This window comes from Sminthopsis crassicaudata, chromosome 3 (assembly GCF_048593235.1).
Source record: "Sminthopsis crassicaudata isolate SCR6 chromosome 3, ASM4859323v1, whole genome shotgun sequence".
In the NCBI taxonomy this organism is placed as follows: Eukaryota; Metazoa; Chordata; class Mammalia; order Dasyuromorphia; family Dasyuridae; genus Sminthopsis; species Sminthopsis crassicaudata.
In genome coordinates, this window is record NC_133619.1 from 443,391,804 (window position 1) to 443,417,412 (window position 25,609).

Sequence of the window (25,609 nt, forward strand, 5' to 3'; positions counted from 1 at the left end):
AAAATTAAAAAAAAAAATTAAAGGCAAGAGAAAAATAAATGAAAAATATTTACCCATCTAAATGAGGTGTAGGTTTAGTAGTTCTTTTGAGGTCATCATCAGATAGAAGAATTAAAACAAAGTCAGAGAAAAACAAAGTTAGCACCTCTAAAAAGGAAAAGAAAACAATTGCATTGGAAACAAAATTACAGATAGATTAATGTTATTTTTAATTAACAGAACTAAAAATGACAAGAAAAGATATGCTGGATATATGTTATGCTTTTTATGTTAACATTAAGTATGGAACTGGGAAATATAACTTTCAATCACATGTCTCATAGTATCTGACATGTAGCAAACAACACGTTTAATTATTACAAAGATATAACAATATGTAATGGAGAAATAATTCCAGTCTATAGTAAGGCAAAATGCAGAAATAAACAATTTTAAAATCTAGGTATCAAAATATTTTATTTAATCTCTACTCCTTTCCCTTTATTTTTCATGCCAACCCGGAAGCTCTGTGTAATTAAAACAGTGTACTATGAACAAATTATAGGACAAGGTACTAAAGATTAACTATACATTATGATAAGATTTGTTAACAAAGGCTATTGGAATTATAACATCTATCAAGTTACAGATAACTTATATCTCACATTTTGAAGAATCTAATTTAAAACCTGGGAACCAATCATTACTTAGATACAAGTTTCTCATTCTCTCAGACTTCCATTTCTTTAATTCCTGTTATCCAGAATTATCACTTTGGGCCTTATCCATTCTGCCTTATCTACACATCTAATGTAGTGATCCTATTGTTTCTACCATGATTTTTGACTAGCTCTCCTATTTTATTGTAAATAAGCTTCCAACTTATATTGAACTTTCTTTGACAGTTTTTTCACCTCCTATTTTACTGAAAAATGACTGTCCCTTAAAATCTGCTTTTCTTCCACATTCCCCTAGTTACTTTTAGACCACTGTTTGGAATCATTCAAAAACTTCTCTGCTTTTATAGCTTATTCCATTGCCATTTTCACTATCATCTCTCAATCTAGAGGACTTCTAACCTATCTTTAGCACCTAGCTCAAAAATTCTCCTTTTCATGGTGTATTTTACTATAATTTTCAGTGATTTAAAAATCCACATGGACAACCTCTCTACCATCCTGGCACTACAGCTCCTCAGTTAAAAACTTTAATTTTTATATCACTTTTAACTCTATACTTCCCCTAACTAGTCATTTCAAATAGTTCATCTTTTAGAACCCACTTTCTTAAACTGTAGGTCACAATCCCATATGAAGTCTCGTAACTGAATGTGGAGATGGCAAAATTATGATTTATTATCAATAAATGTTTGATTCATGTACTTATTTTAAATACTTATATATCTAGGGCCACAAAAATTTCTTAGGTGAAAAGGAATTGTAAGTGGGAAAAATGTAAGAAGCCCTTTTACACCATGAATATTCAAATGACCATCTTGGTCATTCCCTCCCTTTTCAATCTTGAGACTAATATGAATCTGTTAATAACTTACACTCACAGCCATGCATGATCTCACTCATGACTTAAGCACTTGTGTTTTATTTCTACTTTTTCCTTGCTATACTAAAACTGACCTCTTGAAATTTCCTAACTCACAGCCTCCGCAATTTTCATCACCTTTTATCTCTCTAGAGCATTTGTTAGTGCTGACAATGCTTTTTAAAATCCCTTTCCCATGCTCTTTTTTAAAATCTCATAAACATTTTCTCCAAAACTATGGGAATTCCATAGGCAAGAAATGCTATGAAGAGAATTTTTATAGGACTGGCATTATGAAACATAAGGTAATATTAACCCTTATAAGTTCAACAAATAAATAAGTACGTGCTATTCACAACAGTGCTGGACAGAATTGAAAAGACAAAAAGCAATATGGTCTCTGCTAATAAGATTACAATGTAGTAGGGGAGAACAAGAGATATACAAATAACAGGAAAGAAAAGGATGAAGTGCTTTATAGAGGTCAAAGAGGGCTAAAAAAAAAAAGCTTAAAGGAAGGATCATTTCTAGTTTTGAGAATCAAGAAAAACATGAAGAAGGAATTGGTACTAATTAAAAATCAGTTCAAATAAGAGTGGTGAGGCAGGAATAGGAAAGCATTCTAGAGATATTGATGAAGTAGAATCTATAGGATTGGGCTACTATGATTTAAAATGGAGAATGAAGGAAAAGAAAGAGGCAAAAATAACTGACAAAATGGTGTCACCATCAATAGAAAAACTAAGTTAGAATTTGTTTTGTAGGTAGGCAAAAAATTTTGAACTACTAACTACTATTTAATATTACCTTTATAGATATCTTTTGTTTTTACACATTTAGATTTTCTACTGTATTTCTATCTTTTGTCTTCCACAGATCTATTTGTTCTAATAAAGAACTTTGTTTAAAAAGGGGGGGGGAAGCAAACTGATCATAACCCAAAAACCCTCTAACAATCAGCAATGTTTCACACTTGTGAACTCTTCACCTTCAAAAAGGCCCAGAAAACTGTCCATTCATCTTGCCTCTTTGGGACCATACTTCTTCACACTTTTGCCAACATTCAGTTTTGTTTTGCAATTGTTATTCCCATTTACATAGTTGCACTCATTGTGTATTATTGTTTCAGTTGATTCTTCTTATTTCATTTTGCATTAGTTTATCTAAGTCTTTCTATGTTTTCTGTTATTCCTAGTCATCATTTCTTATAGCAGAGTAATACTGCACTATAATTTGGCCAATTTTCAAATGATGGTCATTGATTTTATTTCACACTTTTTTGTTAACATGATTGATTTTGTTGCTATACAGTGGCCCCTAGTAGTGTTAAGTCTAATAGTGGAATATCTGGATCAAAGGCTATGGACATTAAAATGGTTCATAGCTTCATATTGCTTATTATAATGGTTCATATTTTATTTGTATGAATATCTTACTATAACTTTCTAATGGTATTATCTTGTTGTCTTTAAACATTTTCTTGTTATTGGGTAAAAATTCAGAGCTATTTTCATCTGCATTTCTCTTATTAGGATTTGGAATGTTTTTTCATATGGCTAACAATTTTCAGTTCTTCTGACATCTGCAGATATTCACTGACAATTGCTCTATTGGGGAACAGCACTTAATTTTAAAGATAGTTCTTGCTTTAAATAAGTGGGCTATTCTACAGATCTCTATATAAAGTAATTGGTATGTAAAGTGAATTTGCCAGAAGATTTGGAGAAGGGAAGAAGGACAAACTGGGGCCAAAGAAGAGAGAGTAAGAGGACAACGCTGTGGGGGGGCCTGGTCAGAACATAAAGTAAGAGCCCACACTTAAGGTGTGTTCATTTCACCTGTGCAATATCGCTTATATAAGCCTCCTTTTCTCTTCTGACACTGACATCACTCTAGCACAGGCCTTCATCACCCCACACCTGGATTATTTCAATACACTGCTGGTGGTTTGATCTGCCTTACATCTTTCCTCTAATCCATAATTTATTTAGTCACCAAAATGATTTTCCTAAAATGCAAATCTTATATCAGATATATTAATGACCATACTCAATAAACTCCAATGGTTCCCTACTTCCTCCAGAGTCAAAAACAGAATTCAGTTTTATGAAGGGTATTTAAAGCCCTTTATAGCCTAGCGTTCTTCTGCCTTTACAATCTTCTTATATACATTGATCCCTACACATTCTGACTCAGTATGACTGGCTTCTTAGTTGTTAGATGAATAAGAGACTCCATCTCTCTTCCAGACATTCTCTTTGGCAGTCTTTCATGCCTGGAATTCTCTCCCTCAAGTCCCAACTAATGTCCAACCTTATTTAGGAAACCTTTCTTTGGTTAATTATCTCATTTATATCCTCTATATAGCTTTCTTTGTTTATAGTTGTTTGCAGTCAGTCTTTCCCATTAGACTATAAGTACCTTGAAGTCAGGAACTGTCTTTTGTCTTTTTTTGGGGGGGTATCCCCATTCCTTAACCGAATTGCAGGCACTAATAGGCATGTTTATTTACTAAGCAATCCAAATTGCTTATCTGCCAGGCTACTTTCCAATTTTCCTGGAAGCTCTTTCTCAGTTCCATGTCCAGGTTTATTGAATACAGATTATTTCCTGTCTCCCTTATCTAGTTTGTTAACAAGTGTTTTCTACCTTTTTACCAATTCCACAAGATTTTAATGACTGCTGCCTTTTTGAAGTCAGGAAGTGCTATTTCTTTTTCACTCTTTCTTTCCATTTATAATATATATTTATTCCTCCAAATGAATTTTGTTATTTTTATCTAAATTCATAAAGTTCCTCACTGGTATTTAAATATATAAATTGACACAGGCAGTATCATCATTTTTATTACACAGAAATAAGCCTCCAACTTTTTAAGTTTTTAAAGAGCATTTTGAAATTTAATCTATAGATCGAGTGGGCTTTTATTAATATTTATATCGATTTTATATATATACACATTTATATATAGTGGGCTTTTATTAATATTTATATCGATTATATATATATATGTGTGTGTGTGTGTGTGTGTGTGTGTGTGTGTGTGTGTGTGTGTGTGTGTGTATGGTACATCAGCATAGAAGTGATTAATATCTTTGAGAATACAATGAAATTGCCCAGGGAGGAAATATGTGAGACAAGAGAAGAAAACAAAAGACACGGAGCCTTCCAAGACATTTATACTTCAGGGTTGGGAAGAAGATGAGCTAGTTTACGAGACTAAGAAGTAGAACATGTAAGAGAATCAGGCTTATAGTAGCAGATACTTTTCCAGAAGAGAATATCAAAGAAGGGATAATAGTATTAAATGATGTGGAAAGTTCAAGGAAAATGAGACTAGGAAAAAGGTCAGTAGACAGGGAAATCATGATACTAGTGGTAACTCTGCAAAAAGCAATTTCAACAAAATATGGGGAAGAGAATTCAGGTTGAAAAATGACCAAAAAGTGAGAAAGAGGCGGCAGAAACTTCTCTTTAAGTAAACAAATCACCTAAGGCTATTAAACTGCTTTTGCAAAGCATACTCAGAGGAGGAAAAGTTGTTCTGCAGTTGTTGGAAAATGCCTATGGAGTCAAAAAGAATGTATCTCAAATTTAGATTACCTACCTCATGGAGAAAAGATGTCATAAATACTTAAGTGTTACAATAGCATATTTTGTTGTAGCAAGGAACTAGAAACAAATATCCAATGATAGGGGAGTGACAGAACAAGCTATGGCATATGAATGTGATCTAATATACTCCACTACGAAAAATGTGAAAAATTCATAAAGGAAATGCTTGTAGAAGTAGTACATAATGAAGGAAACCAAGAGAGATAAAGGTCTTTATCCATTTTAGACATCATTAGAATATCAGGAGCCTCTCCAGTACCTGCCTCCATTATGTCATCCTAGGTACCTGCCTCCATTAGGTCATCCCCATCCAGGTACCTCCCCCATTATGTCATCGGTCTCATAACACTATAAAAGGATCTTATATCCAACATTCAGGCTGGATTCTTTGAGACAGTCTCATTCAGCACTGGGATTTGGTCCCAGTAAATCTCTCCATTTAATAAGTTCTGTATTGAATACTCAAAAAAAAAAAAAAAAAAAAAAAAAATCCTTGAAAGACTTCAAAACTGACCAACAGAATGACTAATTCCAACTTCGAAAGATTTATGGATGAAGGAAGCACATGCTTCCTTCATATTTCCTACCTCTTAATAGAGAAGTGATAGATTAGAAGAGCAAAATAATATTTTCTCAAATGTGTGTGTGTGTGTCTTTTTTGTTTGATTACTTATTTGCTTTAAGTGAAGGGTCCAGTGGGTAGGGAAAATCGGAGGGAAGTGACAGTGAGCATCAATGAAACTAAAAAAAAAAAAAAAAATTTGTTCTACAAATTTCTACAGCCAAGAAGAAGAGCTACACTGAATTATACGCAATAAATATCTCCTTTAAAACATGGGCCCAACCTATTAATTGCAACTTTATTCACTACTTTATGTGTATTTAAATTGATGATGCTGTTCCTACCATCTGGAATACCCTTCCCCATTTTTCTGTCTTGTCAAAATCCTAACATATTTCTTCAAGATTCAGTTAAAACACGAATCCAACACATAAAAACTTTATTAATCTTTCTAATATAACATCTTGTTTCTCTGAGCTCCCACAGGTCTCTGATACTCTTAATAAAATATACTGATACTTTTTTTAGAGCACTTATCACTTTTACTTTCTACTATAGTTGAGTACTTTCTTGGTAACCTTGTTGAGAATAAGGAATAATTGTTTTTCTGTTAAGGGACAAGTGTATTCTCCGAGAGCTTCCATAGCTGTCAATTATAGCATCTGAAAGAATTGCAAGGCAGCCTTTGCTGACACAGGTGTTGTGGACTGGGAATGAGATAAAATGGAGGCAGAGGGAAGAGAAGAGAGGTCAGACAATGCAAAGGTCTCTCAGTCAGAGAGGTCAAAGAACAGCAACTGTCTCTCAGTCTCCTCGTATCATCCTCTCACAAGAGATCCATTCGACAGATCTAGGTTGGATCTCCAGCAGTCACTGTCAGGTGGCTCCTGTATATTCCAACATTTTTCTATCTCCCAAAGCATTTAGGATAGTGCTTGTACCCAGGAGCTGAATAATAAAGGTTTTTTCTTCCCCCAGCCCCAAACAGAATAGCTCTTCTCTGAGGAAGATGATTCTTTTGTTTTTAACAGAATGCATTCATAGTCACACAATCTTAAGTGCTAGAAAACAATGGAGACATATCTAATCCAATTCTCACACTTTATAAGTAACAAAACTAAAAGGGATTTGTCAGGTGAATGGCAGAACTGATACCACTCCCAGACCCTAACAGGACTTTTCTTTACATCACAGCATGTTGACTTGTGTACTCCGAGTCTACTTTGATATTTTTGCCTTCTTTTGGTTTTTGGTGGTGTAAATTATGTGAAAAATAAATGGTTTTCATATCTAAGTTAACCATTCCCCTGCCTTACCCAACATATGTACTCTACCTACCCTCTGTCTTAAAATCATTAATTCAGATATTCTTCAAAGTTGCAATGAAAGGAATCTATTTTCTTTTAGGAATAAAGGTCAAACTGTGAAAGTAGAAACAAAAGAGCAATGAAGACTAGGTTCACACAGCAACAATTAGATATAAGGCAGTTAGGGAGGGGAAGTAGATTTCTATTCTGTGGTAGGCAGTTTGTATCAAGTAAAACCAAAGGAACAAGAGTAGTGAGAAAATATATTGATAAAGGATCCAAAGGAGATAAATGGGACAATATGTTTCTCTTCTGGTACTAGAGTCTTAGATATAAAACTGAATGAATTCAATTCCTGCAGCAGCAAGTATAGACAACAAAAGTAAATATCCCATGAAATAACAATTATATTATTAGTCAAAGATTTCTATTTGGTATTATGACTCATGGTGTAACAAAGAAAATATTCCTTATAGCTTCAATGACTTATATTCTTGCTAATACTGTACCTTTGCTCCTATCATTTCCTTCTTTCCCTATAACAAGCTAGAAGAGACCTTTGAAATCATGTAATCTAGTACTCTTGGTTTACAGACAAGGAAAACAAGGTCTATATTTTAAAAGCTCATTGTTTTACTAGTGTTTCAAAACTTTTAAACTTCAAAAGGATATGTGGGTCTGTGTATGTAGGAAAAGATCTTTTTAAAATGTGTACATGCTTAATATATATATGAAAATCAAGAAATATATTCTCCATTTCCTATTATGTTTCTTTTAGTTAAGCAATTCTAATCTAATGCCTTAACCCTTCCTCAGAGTCTCTTTCCTCTTCATCATCTTATTCTACTCAATGGGCATTCTTTAATTCAAGTTGTTGAGTTTAATCTAAAGCATTATCCTGGTCTTTTCAGCAAAAAAGTGTTAAGAGAACCAAGGCAAATAAAAAGTGCTGTACTTATTTAACCATGAGAAAATTAGCTGAAAATGAAGTCCTAAGTTCCCCTCAAAAGAGATTCTGATGTGTAATTTTGTTGTACAATGTCTACCACTAAACCATCTAAGGGGCAATACAGATGGAACCAAAGCTCAAGAAAATAGAAACTAAGAATTACTGAGAAAAAAGAGAAAATGGATCAACTACTCACTCATCTCACAGTTCTACAAAAGGAAAACTCGAAATTTCAAGTAGATTAAAACAAGCAAACAAACATGCAAAGTAGTATAGACCAGATGGTGTTAACCTTTTTAATGTCACAGACTTCCTTTTGACAGTCTGATGAAGCCTTAATATAATCCTTTCTTAGAATAATGCACAAGATTACAAAGGAAATCAAATATATTGAAATAGTCATGACTATATAAAAAAAAGACAAAACAACAAAAATCCAAGTTCTTGGACCCCTGAGGTTATGAGACCTGCCTGGCAAAGATAATATAATAGCAAAAAGAGTACCAACTTAGAAGTTAGCAAACTAAAGGTCCGATTCTTCTACTATTGACTAGGTATGTGATTTAAAGCAAATCATTGAGTGTCTGGGGCTCAATTTTCTCAACAGAGGCTGGATGACTTCTAAATTGCTAACAATTTGATTATTACTCAGATTCATTTTTCTCATTTGTAAAAACTAGAAAATATACTTGCGCTAGTAACCTCATTAAAGATTAAAAAAAAAAAAAGACTACATAATTATTGAAAAAATATAAAAGTAGTGACACAAAATATTGTAAAGGAAAAAGTGAAATGAGGAAAAGAAGGTAAATGAAATATGTTCCTTCCCAGGTTTTAGACATAAAGCTACACAATGAAGTTGATTCAGAGCAACAATAATTTAGGGCTAAAGATGGCTATAGAAAAGCAGCACTTAAAGGAAGTGTTTAAATTAATTCAGTTTTAAAACAGGACAATTTGAAGTGAGGGGATATTTTATTATAAAAGTAATAGAAGAAATGAGAATTACTATTTAAAATTTGTAAGAATCAAATGGTGGTGAGGTTCTACAATAGCTATTTCAACACATTGACAAAAAGATGTTTTTGTAGCTAGAGAACAGGAGTACTAACTAAAGGAAGATCAGAGATATTCATGAGGTGAGACCTGAAGAAATTTTATGCAAAGAGATAAAGGTTCAAACTAGTTAAATTTAAGGCAAGAAACTTTTAGAGAAGCTAAGATCTCTTTTTCTGAAATGGCTAAAGTTCATCTCCACTGCTTTTAATTCAACAAGTACTTTTAATGTCTATGTACCACCCAGATACATAGAGATACTGAGAAATAGTCCTGCCCTCTAAGAAAAATCAGGAAATCTATTCAAAAATTAAACAAAGATAATGGATGAAGTCTACAAATATTAAAGGAAAATTGGTTCTTTGTGCATTCAGACACTGCCATTAGAAAAACATGAATTGTGAGGTCTTTAGGCTATCAAAGATTAAAAAATTAGAGCTGGGAAGGGTTTTCTTAAATAAAAGACTGAAATGAATAAAGAACATTTCTAAAGAATAACCTTAGTTTATTCAGTGACTCAATTAACAAACACCTCAATTAATTCTCTGATTTCAGCCACTATGGCCATTAAAAATCCTAAACTCTAATTCCTTCCTAAATGATAGTACTGACCCTCCAAATTTGCTTCTCAAAGAGGGAAATCTTCTGGTTGATTTTGGGATTTATACATTAATACTATCAAACAAACATAAAATCACTGGACACTGGGAATTCTGGTGACAAATTTTCAGCACAGACAAAAATGAAAATTCATATGAATATGGTTTACTTGACAACTTTTTCCTATCATCTATTCTTAATCTCTATTCACTAATGAATAAAGGCTGGTAAGCAATGACAAATAATCAGGATGAGTTGACTATAACTACACAGATGACTAATACTTACATGAAAAACTGCGAACCATTAGTATCCTTTCCTCTATTGGCCATTGACAATAGAAATTCTTTGTTGTGTTTAACAGCAAAACTCTCATCTAAAGAAGCAAAGTTTTCAATCAATGATTAAGCATTTGCACATATAACATATACATACATACATATAAAAAACTTCCTGAAAAAAAATCTTTTTTTTTTTTTTAATCTAGAAAGGACATTTTTTTCTCAATGGTATTTTATTCAAAAATCTTACAAAATGAACGTTGAAAACTATACATGCAAAGATAGTTTTCAACAATCAACAAACATTTTTGTAAGACTTTTAGTTCCAAATATTTTCTCCCTCCCTCCTTACTCCCCCCCTCCCCAAGACAATAAGCTATCACAATATAGGTTATACATGTAGAATACTTTTAAACATATTTCCACATTTGTTCTAACTAATTCTTTATGCTGATAAAGGCACATTTTAGGAAATATAAGTTTGGAAATTGAATCGAAAATTTGCAATTTTTTTTCTATCAATAGACAATAACTAAAACATTTGTATATCAACTGTGTCTTCCCTCTTTATTATCTTGATTCAATTCTTAGAGCCAATTCAATTTTATCTTCACTGTGTTCAATTTTTTAATCTGCTGACTATTTGTCCAAGCCCAATCCTGGGTGCCCACAATTGGCTTCTTCTATCCCTTCTCATATATTGCTGACCAGAGCAGGAGGAAAATTGTCCAATGGTATGGACTTCATGTACTATAAATTCATATTGTCCAGCCTCAATTAGGCCCTGATTGCAATAACATAGTGTTTCTATCCTGAGCTTTGATGCTATATTGCTAAATGCTTACTGAAAATGGCAAACTGAATATTCCAGAGATATTTCACAAACTCAGTATATCCAAAACAAAAATGACCTTTCTCTTAAGAATTTACTTCTCTTCAAATCTTCCCCATTTCTAAGGAAGCTATGGTCATACTTCAGGAATACAGGCTTCCTGGCCTATCCTCAACATGTTCCCCTTGATACTACATATCCAATCAGTTGTTAAATATAGTCAGATATACTTCCTAAATAGCTCTTCCATCCAATCTCTTCCTTTTCCTTACTCCTACAAGTCCTTATTTACCTCTAACTTAGGATACTTTAATAGCTTACATTGAGTTTCTTACCTCAAGTAACTTTCAACATTCATTCTCTTCTCTGGTCCTAATTCCACATTGCTACCAAATTTGACTTTTCTTTAAATATGAGTATGACTACCTCACTCTCCTACTCTGTCAATTCCAGTGGCTCTTTACTATCTTCAAGATTCATACCAGCCTTCTCTTGATTCCTCATAAATTTTTTTCCTTCTCTGTGCCTTTGCAATAATTGTCCTCCATGCCTAGAATAAACATTCCTCACCCTGTCTCAAAGAATCCCTTTTTTCTTTCAAAATACTACTCAAACAATATGTTCTCTAACAGAACTCTTTACTGATGCCTCCAACTGTTAGTGATCTTCCTTTTGAACGATATTTGAACTATATTATATTTAACTACTTTGAATTAATTTGTATTTATTCTCTTTATATTTATTATAAATACTGAGTAGGGATTAGTCATTTCATTCATGATATCACAGAATTCTAGCACAGTACATGGTAAAATATAGATGTTTAATAAAGATGTTAAATAACTTGAGAACTGGTTGCTATAGAATACCAAAAATCCAAATAATCAATTCTCCCCTTGCCCTAATACGTAATAAAGAGCTTTCTATATATGATGATAACCAAACATATTTTTCCTTAATTTAAGCAAAGAAATATGCAATTGTAAGTACATTAAAGAAAAACAAGAGGCACAATAATCAGATATGGGGGTTCTTAGCTATTTTTACAATCACACCCTTTTGGCATACTTGTGAAGTCAATGAATCCTTTCTCAAAAGAATGTAAATGCATGAAATACACAGAAGTACAAAGAAACTAATTAAGAATTCCTGACCTAGAAGATAGAAATCTAGTCTCAGAGTGAGAAAATCTGGACTTAAACTCTGCTTCTTACACATATTAGCTCTATGATCCTTTGTAAGACACTTCAAATCTCACTTCCTCAAGCAACTCTCCAAGACTATAAATTGCAAAGAAGCTGCTCATTTGCAGTGATAAAATTTCAATTATAGGTCTGGATTAAAAAAAAAAAAAAAAAAAAAAGATAAAAATATCTGCCCAATTAGACCTTCATATGGTACTAAATACAGGGACTACCTCTCAACTCTACACAATTTTTAAAGGAATTCTTTGATCTAAAGAACAGTATCTACTTTTCTGATAGGACTTCATACATCAAAATTTTGTAATTAAGTGGTAATGCTAGAAATCACTCTGCTGTATCTCAGCTTTTTCCTTTATCTGAACTTTTAATTACTTCTTAGAATTCCACAACTATTGTTCAAAATTACAAAGTTATTTTTTCCCCTTAGGATACATATCAATAAATCAATAAAGATGTATTTAAGTGCCATGCATTGTGCTAAAGATGTATATAAAGAAGTTTATATAGTTTAATTAATGATGACTGCTCAGTAATAAGGATAATTTGAAATAAAGTTTAAATCCAAAATTAAAAAGCATAACAAATGAGAAAGGTAGAAAAACACTTTTCATATTAGTAAAATTATACAGAAAATGGGGATTCAAACAATCTAGCCTCTGGTTCAAGGCTACATGGCCATCATTCTTAATGATCCACAGAAACTGTATAGTTTTTTATTTAGAGGGCCATATAAAACATATTAATATATCTTTTTGAAAATAAGATTTAAATAGCAACAATACAAGTAGATTGGTGGCATAATTAAAACATATCAATCTGCGTTTTAAGACTGATTTTGGTCAACTCAAATTTCATAAAGCAGGGCTTTTAACTTTTTTTTGAAGTAAAAATCCAATTTTAGATGATTAAAAAGTCACTTTTCAACTCAACACATAAAACATGGCTAATATTGAAATGCTTTACATGATTTCACGTGTACAAGGGGGAAAGCATATTGCTTGTCTTTTCAATGTTTAGGGAAGGGACTAGAGAGAGAAAAAAAATTGAAATACAAAATAAAATATAAATAGGTTATTGAATAAATCTTTACGATCAAGTTAGCCAATGATCTTTTGTAGTTAGCTTGGAAAAATACTGCTTAATAAACTGACTAAATCATATATTGATATTTGTAACTCTTTAAGAATAGTTTGGAATAAACCAATAAAGAAAATTTGATTTGATGATAAAGATGCTGTTTTAAAATTTAAATAAAAAAAAATTCAATAAACCAATATATTACAGAAAGATTAACATTTGGACTGTATCTTAAAGGTTTCAAAAGTTTGAGGGACTAAACATTATATAAGAGTAAATAGTAAACCCATTTAAAGTTTTATGTTTATGTGAACATAAATGCAGTGGAAACTAGTGATTAACATTTACAAGTACTTCTGGAAAGCAATTTGAACACTGGTAGTCCCAGAAATCCTGAACTTGATTTTCGATGTATTTTTTCCCAATGACAAAAATCATATATTATTGAAAGTGACCATGTATTTTCTTTGTATTTCCAAGTATCCTGAAAAACAATTCTATATATAGTTCTCTTCTGATAAATTTAAATGATTTCCAATCAACAGGAATTATTTACCTTCAAAAAATCCTCCATAAATGGATTCCCCACCTCGACCATTTCCTAGGAACAGAAACACATAAAGCATTTATATGTGAATATAAATTTTTAAAAGAGCACAGCAACTCCAAGATTTTCAATTTAGTGAAACATATTCTTAAAAAACCAAAATAGAGAAAAGTAAACAGTTCCATAAAAGTTTTACACTGTATCCTCATTATGACATGGAAATGCTGCTAGAATTTTGAAGGTTATATGAGCAAATTGATCTTGAGCGGACCACTAATGACTTAAACACAAATTGCTACTAATTTTGGTGGGAAAAAAAAAAATTTTTTTTTAATACAAGCTATTCTCTTATATGTGACTAATTACTGATGTAGTTACCACTAGTACACAGTGTTCATCCACCCACCATTAAAAAAATACATGTAGGGGCAACTAGGTGGTGCAGTGGATAAGAGCACCAACCCTGAAGTCAGGAGGACTCGAGTTCAAATGTGCTCAGACACTTAACACTTCCTAGCTGTGCGACCCTGGGCAAGTCACTAAACCTCAATTGCCTCAGCCAAAAAAAAAAAAAAAAACAAATAAAAAGGAAACAGAGAAAAATATACCCTTATTCAACAAATAATGTGCATATAATTAATACATTTTCACCTGATTCACCTACCTTCACTGAAGTCACCACCTTGAACCATAAAATCCTTTACAACTCTGTGAAAAAGACAACTTTTATAATGTAATGGCTTCTGAGTAGATTTTCCTGTACCTTTTTCACCTAAGGGGGGTTGGGGAGGGAGAAAGAGAAAGGAAATTTTATTAAGAACAGAGAATACAAAGATTCAACATCTTCTGCTTACTCCTCAATCCTCTGAAAAGAGTTCTTAGGATCAGAATAATGAATAATATGATTTTTTAGTTTTGATTGGGTGTTCTCAGATTTTCAAAAATGCTATAAGAGACAGGAAAAATACAGGTAAAAATTTCATTACAGCAAATGCAATCACAAAGTTGTTTTTTTTTCCTGAATCTGCTGTAACTCAACTTGAATAAGATAAATTCTTCTTCATAATAAATAATTCTATATAACAACCTTTTCTTCTCTTTGTTCCCTTCTATTTAATAGTTACTCTATAATGAAAATATCTGATTTTATTTTAACACATGTACTATAGGAAGGAGATAGACAAAAAAAGAACATTTTTATAAAAAACAGAATTTATCTCAGATGAAACCTTAAAAACCCTTTATTCTCAATTCCCCCCCCTTACATAAAGAAGCAGACCCAGAGAAATAAAGTGATTTGTCTAAGATAACAAAGATGAGTCATGTTTTGTGAATTTCAACCTATGATTCTCTATTTTGCTTTCATTTTAATTTTCATTTCCATCACCACTAGATAAAATCCACATAAACTTCCAAATTATCAATATCAACAAAACTGAAAATCCCATAATATCTGAAAATGTGAAGGAAAAAAAAAGTGAAGTTAAAGTAATTTATAATTTAATTCACTAAAATTCTTTAAAAATATGTTTTCTAATCACTTGTATATTTTTAAAAAAATCTACCACTACACCTTTAGGTTTCCATATAGGGCCAGCTACCTGGTACAGTGGATAGAACACCAGTCCTGGAGTCAGAGGGACCTGAGTTAAAATCTGACAACAGACACTCAATCCTTCTACTAGGTGTGTGACCCTAGATAATACTACTTTTAATCAATTTCCAACATTAATGCACTATTCAAGTAGTCTAATATTTAGTTCTTCAATTGAACAAAATATTATTAACTGTTTTTTAAAGATAACATCATAATTGCTTTTAAACCCAGGACTTGCAAAAGTAAATGATCAACCTTTTTTTTTTAATCTTCCCTCAAGATTAAAAAAACAAAAAAAAAACAAACAAAAACAGATTTAAGCAATTATGAATTATATTTGAATTAAGAAAAAGCATGATATTTTTTGGTTTGAAAATTATTACACTCTCTCAATGTGTGACTTATTTATCTCCTTTTCTATAGCATTAGACGCATCACAAACTTCAGATATACCTTATGCTTTGTCCCTTAGTGATATCATTAGTTCTCATAGGCTTAATTATCATGATAATTCATATTTTTTAGCCTATATAACCAACCTCCTATTGGAATTCCATAGGCATCTCAGAACTCATCATGTCTAAAATAAAAACTCCTTCCTCACAATTATCTCTTCTAAATTGCCCTATTTCTGTCAAGAATGGCATTCATTCAACTTCACATCCTTAGTCTTGTTCTACTTCTCACTGTTTTCCTTACTGTCCTCTTATCCCTATATCCAATAAACTGCCCAAGCTTGTTGATTCTATCTCTACAACATAAACAAATCTGTCTTCTCTCTGCTTACAAAAACAATAACTGTTCAGGCCCTCATCATGTCCCCATCAATGCATTAGTCTCCCAATTGGTCTCTTTATCCCAAGCTTATCGCAATTTTACATCTTTCAGCTGGCTATCAAAGTAATTTTCCTAAAGCAAAGATTTAACCGTCACTCTCTTACTACAAAAAAATTCCAGTGACTTAGAAATCATACATTAGTCACTCAGCTCAATCAGAACTTTCTAAATGAAACTTTTCCTGATTCTTCCTCACCCCTAAGTGTTAATGACTCCTAACCAATAATCACGATATCTTATATGTTGTGTCTTTAGAAAGTATTTAAGCTCCCTGATATAGCAGGGATTGTTTTATTTTTGTTTTTATATCATGGACTATTTGGGACTGTGCTTAATGCACTGTTAAGTGCTGACTGAATAATCGATATTGGTTTTAGACTATGGGACCTTTCTCTTTCCAATAAGGAAGTGATTCAGGGCAATTCCAATAGACTTGTGATGAAGAAAGCCATTTGCACCCAGAGAGAGGACTATGGAGACTGAATGTGGATCACAACATAGCATTTTCATTTTTTTGCTATTATTGTTTGCTTGTGTGCTTGCTTGTTTTTTTTCCCCCCTTTTTTGACCTGATTTTTCTTATGCATTTGAAATGTGGAAATGCTCAATGATGGACAGAAATAACTACACCCAGAGAAGGAACACTGGGAAGTGAATGTAAATTGTTAGCACTACTGTCTATCTACCCAGGTTACTTATACCTTCGGAATCTAATCCTTAATGTGCAACAAGAAAATGGTACTTACACACATATATTGTATCTAGGTTATATTGTAACATATGTAAAATGTATGGGATTGCCTGTCACCAAGGGGAGGGAGTAGAGGGAGGGAGGGGATAATTTGGAAAAATGAATACAAGGGATAATATTATTAAAAAAAAAAAAAAAAAAAAAAACCCTACAAAATAAATAAATAAATAAATACATATATACATACATAAATAAATGAATAAATGTGGAAATATGTTTAGAAGAATTGCACATTTAACCTATATTGGATTGCTTGTTGTCTAGGAGAGGGGCAAGGAGGGGAAAGAAGAAGAAAAATTTGGAACACAAGATTTACTTTCCGATTCTTCAATTATATTTCAAACATATTTCCTGAAAGATGAATTGTCAAGCTACGAATCTGATATACTGGAATAAGAAATACTCAAACAGCAAAAAATAGTCACTATAAAATTTGACTTCATAGAGCAGGAAAAAAATATCTACAAACCTGTACAAAGACACCGGAAATTCTCACATGTTTTGGGACAAACATCAGAAAATAATTCAAAGACAACTCTTCCAGCTGAAAAAGAGAACATGTAATTTAAAATAGGGGCAGCTAGACTGAAATAAGCAGGACCAGGAGATCATTATATACTTCAACAACAACACTACAAGATGATCAATTCTGATGGACGTGGGTCTTTTCAACAATGAGATGAACCAAATCAGTTCCAATAGAGCAGTAATGAATTGAACCAGTTACCCCCAGAGAAAGAACTCTGGGAGATGACTATGAACCACTACATAGAATTCCCAATCCCTCTATTTTTGTCTGCCTGCATTTTTGATTTTCTTCACAGGCTAATTGTACACTACTTCAAATTCCAATTCTTTCTGTACAACAAAATAACTGTATGGACATGTATACATATATTGTATTTAACTTATTTAACATGTATTGGTCAACTGCCACTTGGGGAAGGGGGTGATGGGAAAAAGGGGAAAAGTTGGAACAAAAGGTTTTTAAACTGTCAATACTGAAAAATTACCCACGCATCTATCTTGCAAATCTAAAGCTATTAAAAAAATTAAAATAAAGGTAATGAAGACCTAAAAAAAAAAAAAATTATATTTGACACAGAGAAAAAGAAATATAAAAGTCTGATCTTTTTCTTAGATATTTGACAGAACACTACAAATTATGTAAATGAAGAGAAATCAACCTTCTCTTTGTCTAAAGTTTGTGTCTTTAAACTAAATTTTATGGAATCCCAGTGTGTTCCATAAACAACTTTGAAATTTTTCTTGAGCAGGAGTTGTCATGACAAAAATATTTAATTTGCTTCTTTGGCTCTAAGCCTTGAAGAAATGTTAAAGAAACTTTCAGGTTAGGTCATGCAAAACAACAATAGTTGATTCCATAACTTCAAATAATAGCATAATGAACAGAGTGACAGAATTTTAAAGTTAGAAGGAATCTTACAAGTTATCTTTCCATTAAAAAAAAGTAAATTGAAAATCAAGAATTATGTGACTTGTCCAAGGTCAAACAACTGATATGTAATAAAACTGAGACAGTGAAATTTAAGAAAAGTTTATTAAGTCTTTTGAGTTATAAAAATAAAATAAAATAAGGGCAGCTAGACAGTGCAGTAAATAAGAGTGGTGGGTCTGTAGTCAGAAAAATCCAACTTTCTGAGTTCAAATATGGCCTCAGACAATTATGAGCTATGTGACTCTGGGCAAGTCATTTAACCCAGTTTGCCTCAGTTTCCTCTTCTGTAAAGGGAAAATGGACAAGGAAATGGCAAACACCCTAGTTTCTCTGCCAAGAAAACTACAAGTGGGAGTCATGAAAAGTCAGACATGACTGAAAATGAGCAAATAACATAGTTTTGTACATTATTTAAATACATAAGTTAAAGATTGACCGGATGAGTTTATCAGTACAGGAAGGTCCTAGATTAATTAGCAAGCTCCTTCTACCAAAATAGGTCGGTTTTTTTGTTTGCACATATATATATATCCCAAAAATCAACCAGAAGATTCTATATTTCTATCTTTAAGAAGCAAATTTATAGAAGGGATTAGAGTTTAGGATTTTTAATGTCCATAATGACAGAATCAGAAAGTTGAATGAGGTGTTTGTTAACTGAGTCACTAAATAAGCTGAATTTTCTTTATTCATTTCAGAATTTTATTCAAGAATACTCTTCCCAATTCTAATTTTTAATCTTTGATATTTTCTTACCAGGTAGATTGTTTATGGCTATGTCAAAAAAACATCGAGGACGTTGGACCTTTATTCCCATGGTTTCAAATACTTCCAAACTACATTCAAAATACAGGTTTAAATAAACCTGTATTTAACCAGCAAAAATGTGTCAGCAACTTCTGTAGAAAAATTCTGGGGGGACAAACAGAATACAGAGAAAATTTGAGGTAGTATTTACTTTAAAATGTTTTTCTGAAATGTAACAAGTTATTAGTTTACATACTTCAGGGCTTCAAATAAATCTGTGATCTTAAAATAGGGGAACATGATACATTTTTTCCTCTTATATATTAGGAATTCTAGTTGATTTATTGAAACCCCTCAGTCCTGAACAGAATTTTAAACATATGTTCTTAATATATGTTTGAAGAAGTTACTGAATTGAAGTGTTATTAAGAAAATTCAACATATAAATATATACAACTTTTACTATAGTAGTGCTCTCATGCCTCCTCACAGTATAAAAATAATCCTGGGTTCTACAAGGATATAGAAGAATATAAAGGATCTCACAGGTATCAAGTTGGAAATGTCTTTGAGAGCAATATAGACCATATATTCCTTCAGTTTTCCAAAGACTAGCTAAATTCAGCAAAACTCTTCACTACACTGAATGCCAAGTAACAAATATTATGACCAACAACAATGCTAAGTTTTGATGACTACAATCTGCACTGGTGAAAGGAGTATTCATCTGGATACAATGACAGATCCTGGAAGATATGTACCTTAATCATCTGATCCATGATGATTCCAATTTTGTAAATGGAAAACTAAATTGTAACCCTAATTAGTAAAGTTCAATTTATGTTCTAAACATGTTAAACTTAACAAATGGATTAACAAAAAAAAAAAAATTAAACTTACCTTAAACAAAGAAGAAAAAAAATCAAGGACAACTGATCAAGTGATCCAATTCTACTTTTATCTAGAAAAAAATAAGAAAGGTAGGATTACTTGATAATAGATTGTGTGTATGTGTGTGTGTGTAAAATCCATCCATCATAAGAATGCCCAAAATACTTCAAAATGGAGTCCACTGAGCATGCATTGCTATGTTTTTGTTTTTTTGTATTTAAATATTGGATATTCAAAAACTGAAAATATAAACAAGGATCTTTCATTTCAGTGAACAGCAATAATATTGTGTTCTTATAGGTTATTTCCATGCCTTAACTGGAAGCTCATATTTATAATGCTCTATTGAAGTAGGCACAAATTCTATGAAATAATAAATTCACAATTCAGTTGGCAAAAAAAAAAAAAAAAAAAAAAAAAAAAAATCTGACAAAAGATGTCATTTGGTCTAATTTTACTCTGACCCATCACTGTAGGATATGTGAGTAACCTTCAGTTCTCAAAGATTATGCCAGCAGAAAACAATAGGTCCTACAAAGCTAAAAATGTTTTGAGTATGGGTCTAAATTGTTTTTTGCTACCTGATCATAAGTGAGCTAAGTTTACAGTGAGTTAATAGATAATAACTTTTTCAGGCACAGTAATTATTAAAGCTCATATGCACTAGAAAAAAGCAACAATTATATACATCTATGAAATTAGAGATCCTAGAAGTATTAATGTCTTTTTTAATAAAGTATATATATGATACACCAAATATCTATATAACATGAAGTATTTCTAAGAGAACTTGTGCTTGTTATCCAAGTGCTTGCTTTTCACTTTTTCACTTTCATAGTACATAGTGACTATAAATACTCACTAACAGCAAGGCCAAAAAATGACATAACTAATTGTTTAAGGCAAAGACAATGTGTAAAATGCTTAATTTTTTTTTTTGAAACACATAAAATGCAAACTGGTAGTTCAGAAAGTAACTAAGGGTGCTTGTCTCTTGGTTACCAAGAATAATCCCAGATTTCCATATAGAACTGTTGCCCCAACTATCAACTGACTTGAAACAATCTTTTAAAAGGCATTAAGCAGCTGGGGAAGAGAAGAAAAAAAAAAAAAAAAAAGTAGAATGGAGAGTAGGACTATGTCTATTACAAATAACCAACACTGTGAAAGATAAGTTAAACTGCATTAAGTCTATCTTTTAATCAAGAGTACTTACAGAAGGCTAAAGATAAACAAGAATTACACATATTCGGGCACCAAATATTTTTTAATGTCAAAAAAGTGTTTAAAAAGATAGCTCACTGTTTACAGGGCAACTGGAAGGATGTATTTACAAATAAATGTCTTGTTTAAAAAAAAAAAAAAGGCATCATGAGAAATGAAAAATTTAAAGGACAAAAAATCCATTCTATATATCTAAATAGAACGTTTTTCCAGATAACTTGCAGCAGATTTGAATTTTTAACAAGGTTTACAGCCAATATAATACTGTATAGTCCCTCAAAATTTTTATCAGATTCAAGCTACAAATAAATCTATTGTTTCTCTGTTAAAAGTACATACCTCCAAAACATGCCCAATAAGAACAAATTGGGAACAAGGTGAATATACACAGAATCAAATTCTGTTTTCCCCCTCCCCCCAGCAACTGGGGTTAAGTGATTTAGCCAGGGTCATATAGCTAACTAGCAGGTGTTAAATTAGTGTTAATCTGGACCAAATTTGAACTCAGGTCCTCCTGATTCTGCTGAGCTCTCCCCCTCCCCACATCAATTCTGGGGGAGCTCAACACACAATAGTTTGTGACCAGAAAATTCCTGGCTCTGGGATTCTCAAAATAAGCTATTTCATATTACATAAAATTTTACTTATAGGATCTAGAAATCAAAGCACCCATCATCTGCAATTTTAGTCCTTTTATCTCAAAATTATTTTCAAAAAAAAAAAAAAATAATAAATTTTTTTCAGTTTTATTTTTCCACACCCAGTGTTTCCATGCTTTGTAAATGTGTTAGAACATGAACTAATGTTTATTAACAGATGGCTTTCCTATTACAGCTATTCTTGCTTTCCTCCCTCTTAATTTCCATACCTATTTCATACCTACTTGATTATATATTATCTTTCAAAAAGAACTGGGCAGGTTTTGGCTTAAAAGTTAGAGAATGGGAATTGGGTTTATACATAGTTTTCAGAGAAAAAAGCATAGAGGAAAATATTATTTAAGGGAACATGAACTTACTTTTTTAATTAGGGAGTGGGAGCTGGAGATTAACTGGACCTTTCTCATTTCTCCTCTCCACCTCCTTCCACCTGTAATTACTATATCAAGTTTTTCCTAAAGTAACATTATCAAAATATTTTCTTTAACATGAAATAGATAAACAAGATTTTTTTCACAACTACTATGCAAAAAATGGTTTCTAATGCCTCCAAGAAAAATGTTGGCCCTGATCTTCTACAAATAAGAACAAGTCTACCTTTTCAATCTTATCTTCAACTATTCTAGCCATATTTATGCCATGTGTTTCCATGCTCTTCTTCCCTTTTGTCCATGGTACTGAGCATCTCTCATATATAAATCCATGGCAGTCACTTTGGGTCTCTAATTCCTCATTTGCAAAATGGAGTAGCTTAGATGAGAGGTTGTGGTTCCTTCTAGCTCTAAATTTGTGATCCTATAATCCTTAATATTGATATAGAAAAGAATCGCCCTTTTTTCCACTAGGAAGCTTGGAGTCATTAAAGACACTATAATTTGGTGCCTCTTCAATTCTCTACCCAGGTGGCTGTCCACCTGTAAAATATGTTCAATAAATATAGAATGAAGGGGGCAACTATAGATAACATAGTGGATAGAGCACTGGCCCTATAGTCAGGAGTATCCGAGTTCAAATCCAGCCTCAGACAGTTAACTCTAGCTATGTGACCCTAGGTTTAACTTAACTCCAAGTGCCTCACAAAACATAAAAAAAAAAAGATAGACATATCCACACATAAATGCAAATCATAAATTGGATAATTAGCACTCTTTATTCACTTGGTTTTAATGGTATTGATAAAATAAACTTTTAGTAAAAATCTTACTTAGGAGCCCTGGAAACATTCTGAAAAACAATGGTATCCAGAAACAAAAGCAGCTGGAGAACCTCATCATCAATAAGGAATCACTCTTTCATCTGTATTCAGCCTTCAACATCCTCCAATAAACATCTTTGATCAGAATATTATTTTCCTATTGATGTTAATAACTACTGGGCTGAACAAAGTTATGTTTTTACATTTTTCAATCAACTATTAAGTACCTATCATGCTAAGTATGAAATTAATAAACACTATAAATAAAACAACCCAAATTTCCAAGAAGCTTACATTCTAATGAAGAAGACATAAAAAAGTATTCAGAAAAGAGAAGCAAATAAATACAAACTAGTTTGGGAAGGAAGGGCACTAGTAATTGGAAGTGATCAGCAAAGCTTTCATTGAAATTTGGTAAGGTCATAATAAAAACATAGAGATGAAGGCTTAGAACAGAAAAGTCTTGGGATACACTTGGGATGCCATGGGTGGCATAATCTGAATAATCAACCAGGAAAGTAAAGTGAGGAGAACCCCAAAAGGAAGAGACAGAACTTGAAGGAAGTAGTGTCATGAAAACCTAGGGAGTTAAAAATATGTGGAGAAGATGGTCAACCAGTTTGAACTGCAGCAGAATTAAGTTAAGAAGGATAACCAATTGAGAAAAGATGGTCAGATTTGGTAAGTAAAAGATAGTTGGTAATTTTGGAAAAAGTAGTTTCAGTTAAGTGATGAGGTCAAAACCCAGGTTGCAAAAGATTGATGAAAGAAAAAGTAGAAGTAGCTTGAACAGATAGTTTTTCCAAGCAGTTTTGACAAAGAAATATAGGAAGGACACCGCTAGAAAGTATAAATCAGGGGTCCTCAAACTACAGCCCATGGGCCAGATGTGGCCTGCTGAGGACAGTTATGTGGCCCGCCGGGTTATGAGAAAATCAGATCAGAAGTGACATTGGACCTAAACTCGTGTTAGCAACGTACATTTCTGGCACTGGGCTGAAGTGGTAGAGAAAGAATGTGAGGTGATACTGATGTGAGGTGAGTTCCCAGGCCAGGGTGTATGATGTGAGGAAGGGAGAGAGATGCAGAAGATGGAGAACTGACTGCCGCCAGCCTTATAAAGTAATAGAAGCCACCACAACAGACAGGAGCAAGGGATGTACAGTGCATGCTGCGCATGTCACGGCTGCTGCAGGGGGAATATATGGGCTGTGTCTGGTGCGCGGGTATAGTAACAGTTAGTACTACAAGTCCCAGCTTGACTATATCATTGTCATTATGCTGTAATGACAATGTAACAGCTTCCTCTCTAGCACATGTTGCAGTACTGATTGCTATTGTTGCCCAGAGTGAAGCTCCTGGTACCAGGCCATGGGCCTGTATCCAGTGACCTCATGTCTGGCTGTTGTGGTCATCAGTTTTATCATTGTGTGTATGTTCTGTAGTTTCATAAAGAGATGGAATATTGCTAACATATGTCATCACCTTATAATCACTGGGGGTCTGGCCTTAGTGCCCCCCCTTATCCTGAGTATGAGGGGGTGCAGAGCTGGTATACTGCTTCATCCCCCTCCAGATTCTTAAGGTCCCCATACACCTGTGCAGCTTCAAGTCACATGATGACCTCTCTCAGAAGCCTCAATGTACTATTTGTCACTGAAGCTCATTCTGCACATACAATATATCACGCAGTTATATACATATATGCATAGTCTTGCCTGAGATTATGATAAATTACGAGTGCAGCACATATGATCATGCAGCGCTGGATCATGAGAACTGATCCCAGGATTCAGTGGAAGTCAGGGCATTTGGGAGAGCCACCTGAGCGGTGACTTGTGTGCAGTGAAGGTCTGAAGCAGGAGAGAGAGTGCGGGAAATGGAGGCATCACAGCGCAGAGGCAGCTTGGAGGAAGTTGGGCATTGCAGTCTCTGTGTGGGCAAAGTTATTGCTGGTATATTGTTTTTGTAGCACTGTGTGTGTGCGTGTGTATATATACACACACACACACACACAACACACACACACACACACACACACACACACACATATATACACATACATACAGAGAGAGAGAGAGAGAGAGATATTTTACTAATAGCAATTTGGAATCCCTTAGAAATAATGATGTGAAGAAAAAGAAAAATTGACTTGAAGTGTAAGATATTCAAAGAACAGTAGACTTATGATTACTTTTTCATGCAGTACAAGGAAAGAGCTGTATGTCTGATAGGCCAGAATATAGTGTCTGTGTTCAAAGAATATAATTTGCATCGACACTATGAAACTCAACATAAAGATAAATGATTGTTTGGTTGGAGAAGTGAAAAAAGATAAAAAAATTAAAACAGAAAAATACACTGACAATTCAGCAAAATATTTTTGTGAAGCAGAAGCAGCTAAATATTTCATCACTTCAGGCAAGTTTTCAAGTTGCCAAGTTAATAGCACACACTGGCAGACCATTCATGGAGGGAGAATTTGTTAAAGAATGCCTTCTTTCTGTTGCCAAAGAGATGTGTCCAGAGAAGGCCGATTTATTTAGTACAGTGAGTCTTTCAGGACCTACAATTGCACAGAGGATTGAAGAAATGGGGGACAATCTGCATCAGCATTTGCAAAACTCCACAAAAAAAATTTCATATTTTTCCTTGGCACTCGACAAAAGCAATGATGTTTACGATTCTGCATAACTTCTA

At 33.0% G+C, this 25,609-nt stretch overlaps 1 protein-coding gene across 3 annotated transcripts in view; it reads right to left on the reverse strand.

The window, feature by feature from the left end:
- PPIG (peptidylprolyl isomerase G) overlaps positions 1–25,609 on the reverse strand; it is an 82,409-nt gene that overhangs the window by 14,184 nt on the left and 42,616 nt on the right. For all 3 annotated transcript variants that reach the window (XM_074303182.1, XM_074303180.1, XM_074303181.1), the window contains exons 2-8: positions 19,841–19,901; positions 18,950–19,105; positions 17,204–17,278; positions 14,214–14,321; positions 13,559–13,603; positions 9,896–9,983; positions 54–83 (exon numbers count right to left, since the gene is read on the reverse strand). In XM_074303182.1, the coding sequence (XP_074159283.1) occupies positions 54–83; positions 9,896–9,983; positions 13,559–13,603; positions 14,214–14,321; positions 17,204–17,278; positions 18,950–19,010 (407 nt within the window). In that variant the 5' untranslated portion in view covers positions 19,011–19,105; positions 19,841–19,901. The remainder of the gene's footprint in view (positions 1–53; positions 84–9,895; positions 9,984–13,558; positions 13,604–14,213; positions 14,322–17,203; positions 17,279–18,949; positions 19,106–19,840; positions 19,902–25,609) is intronic.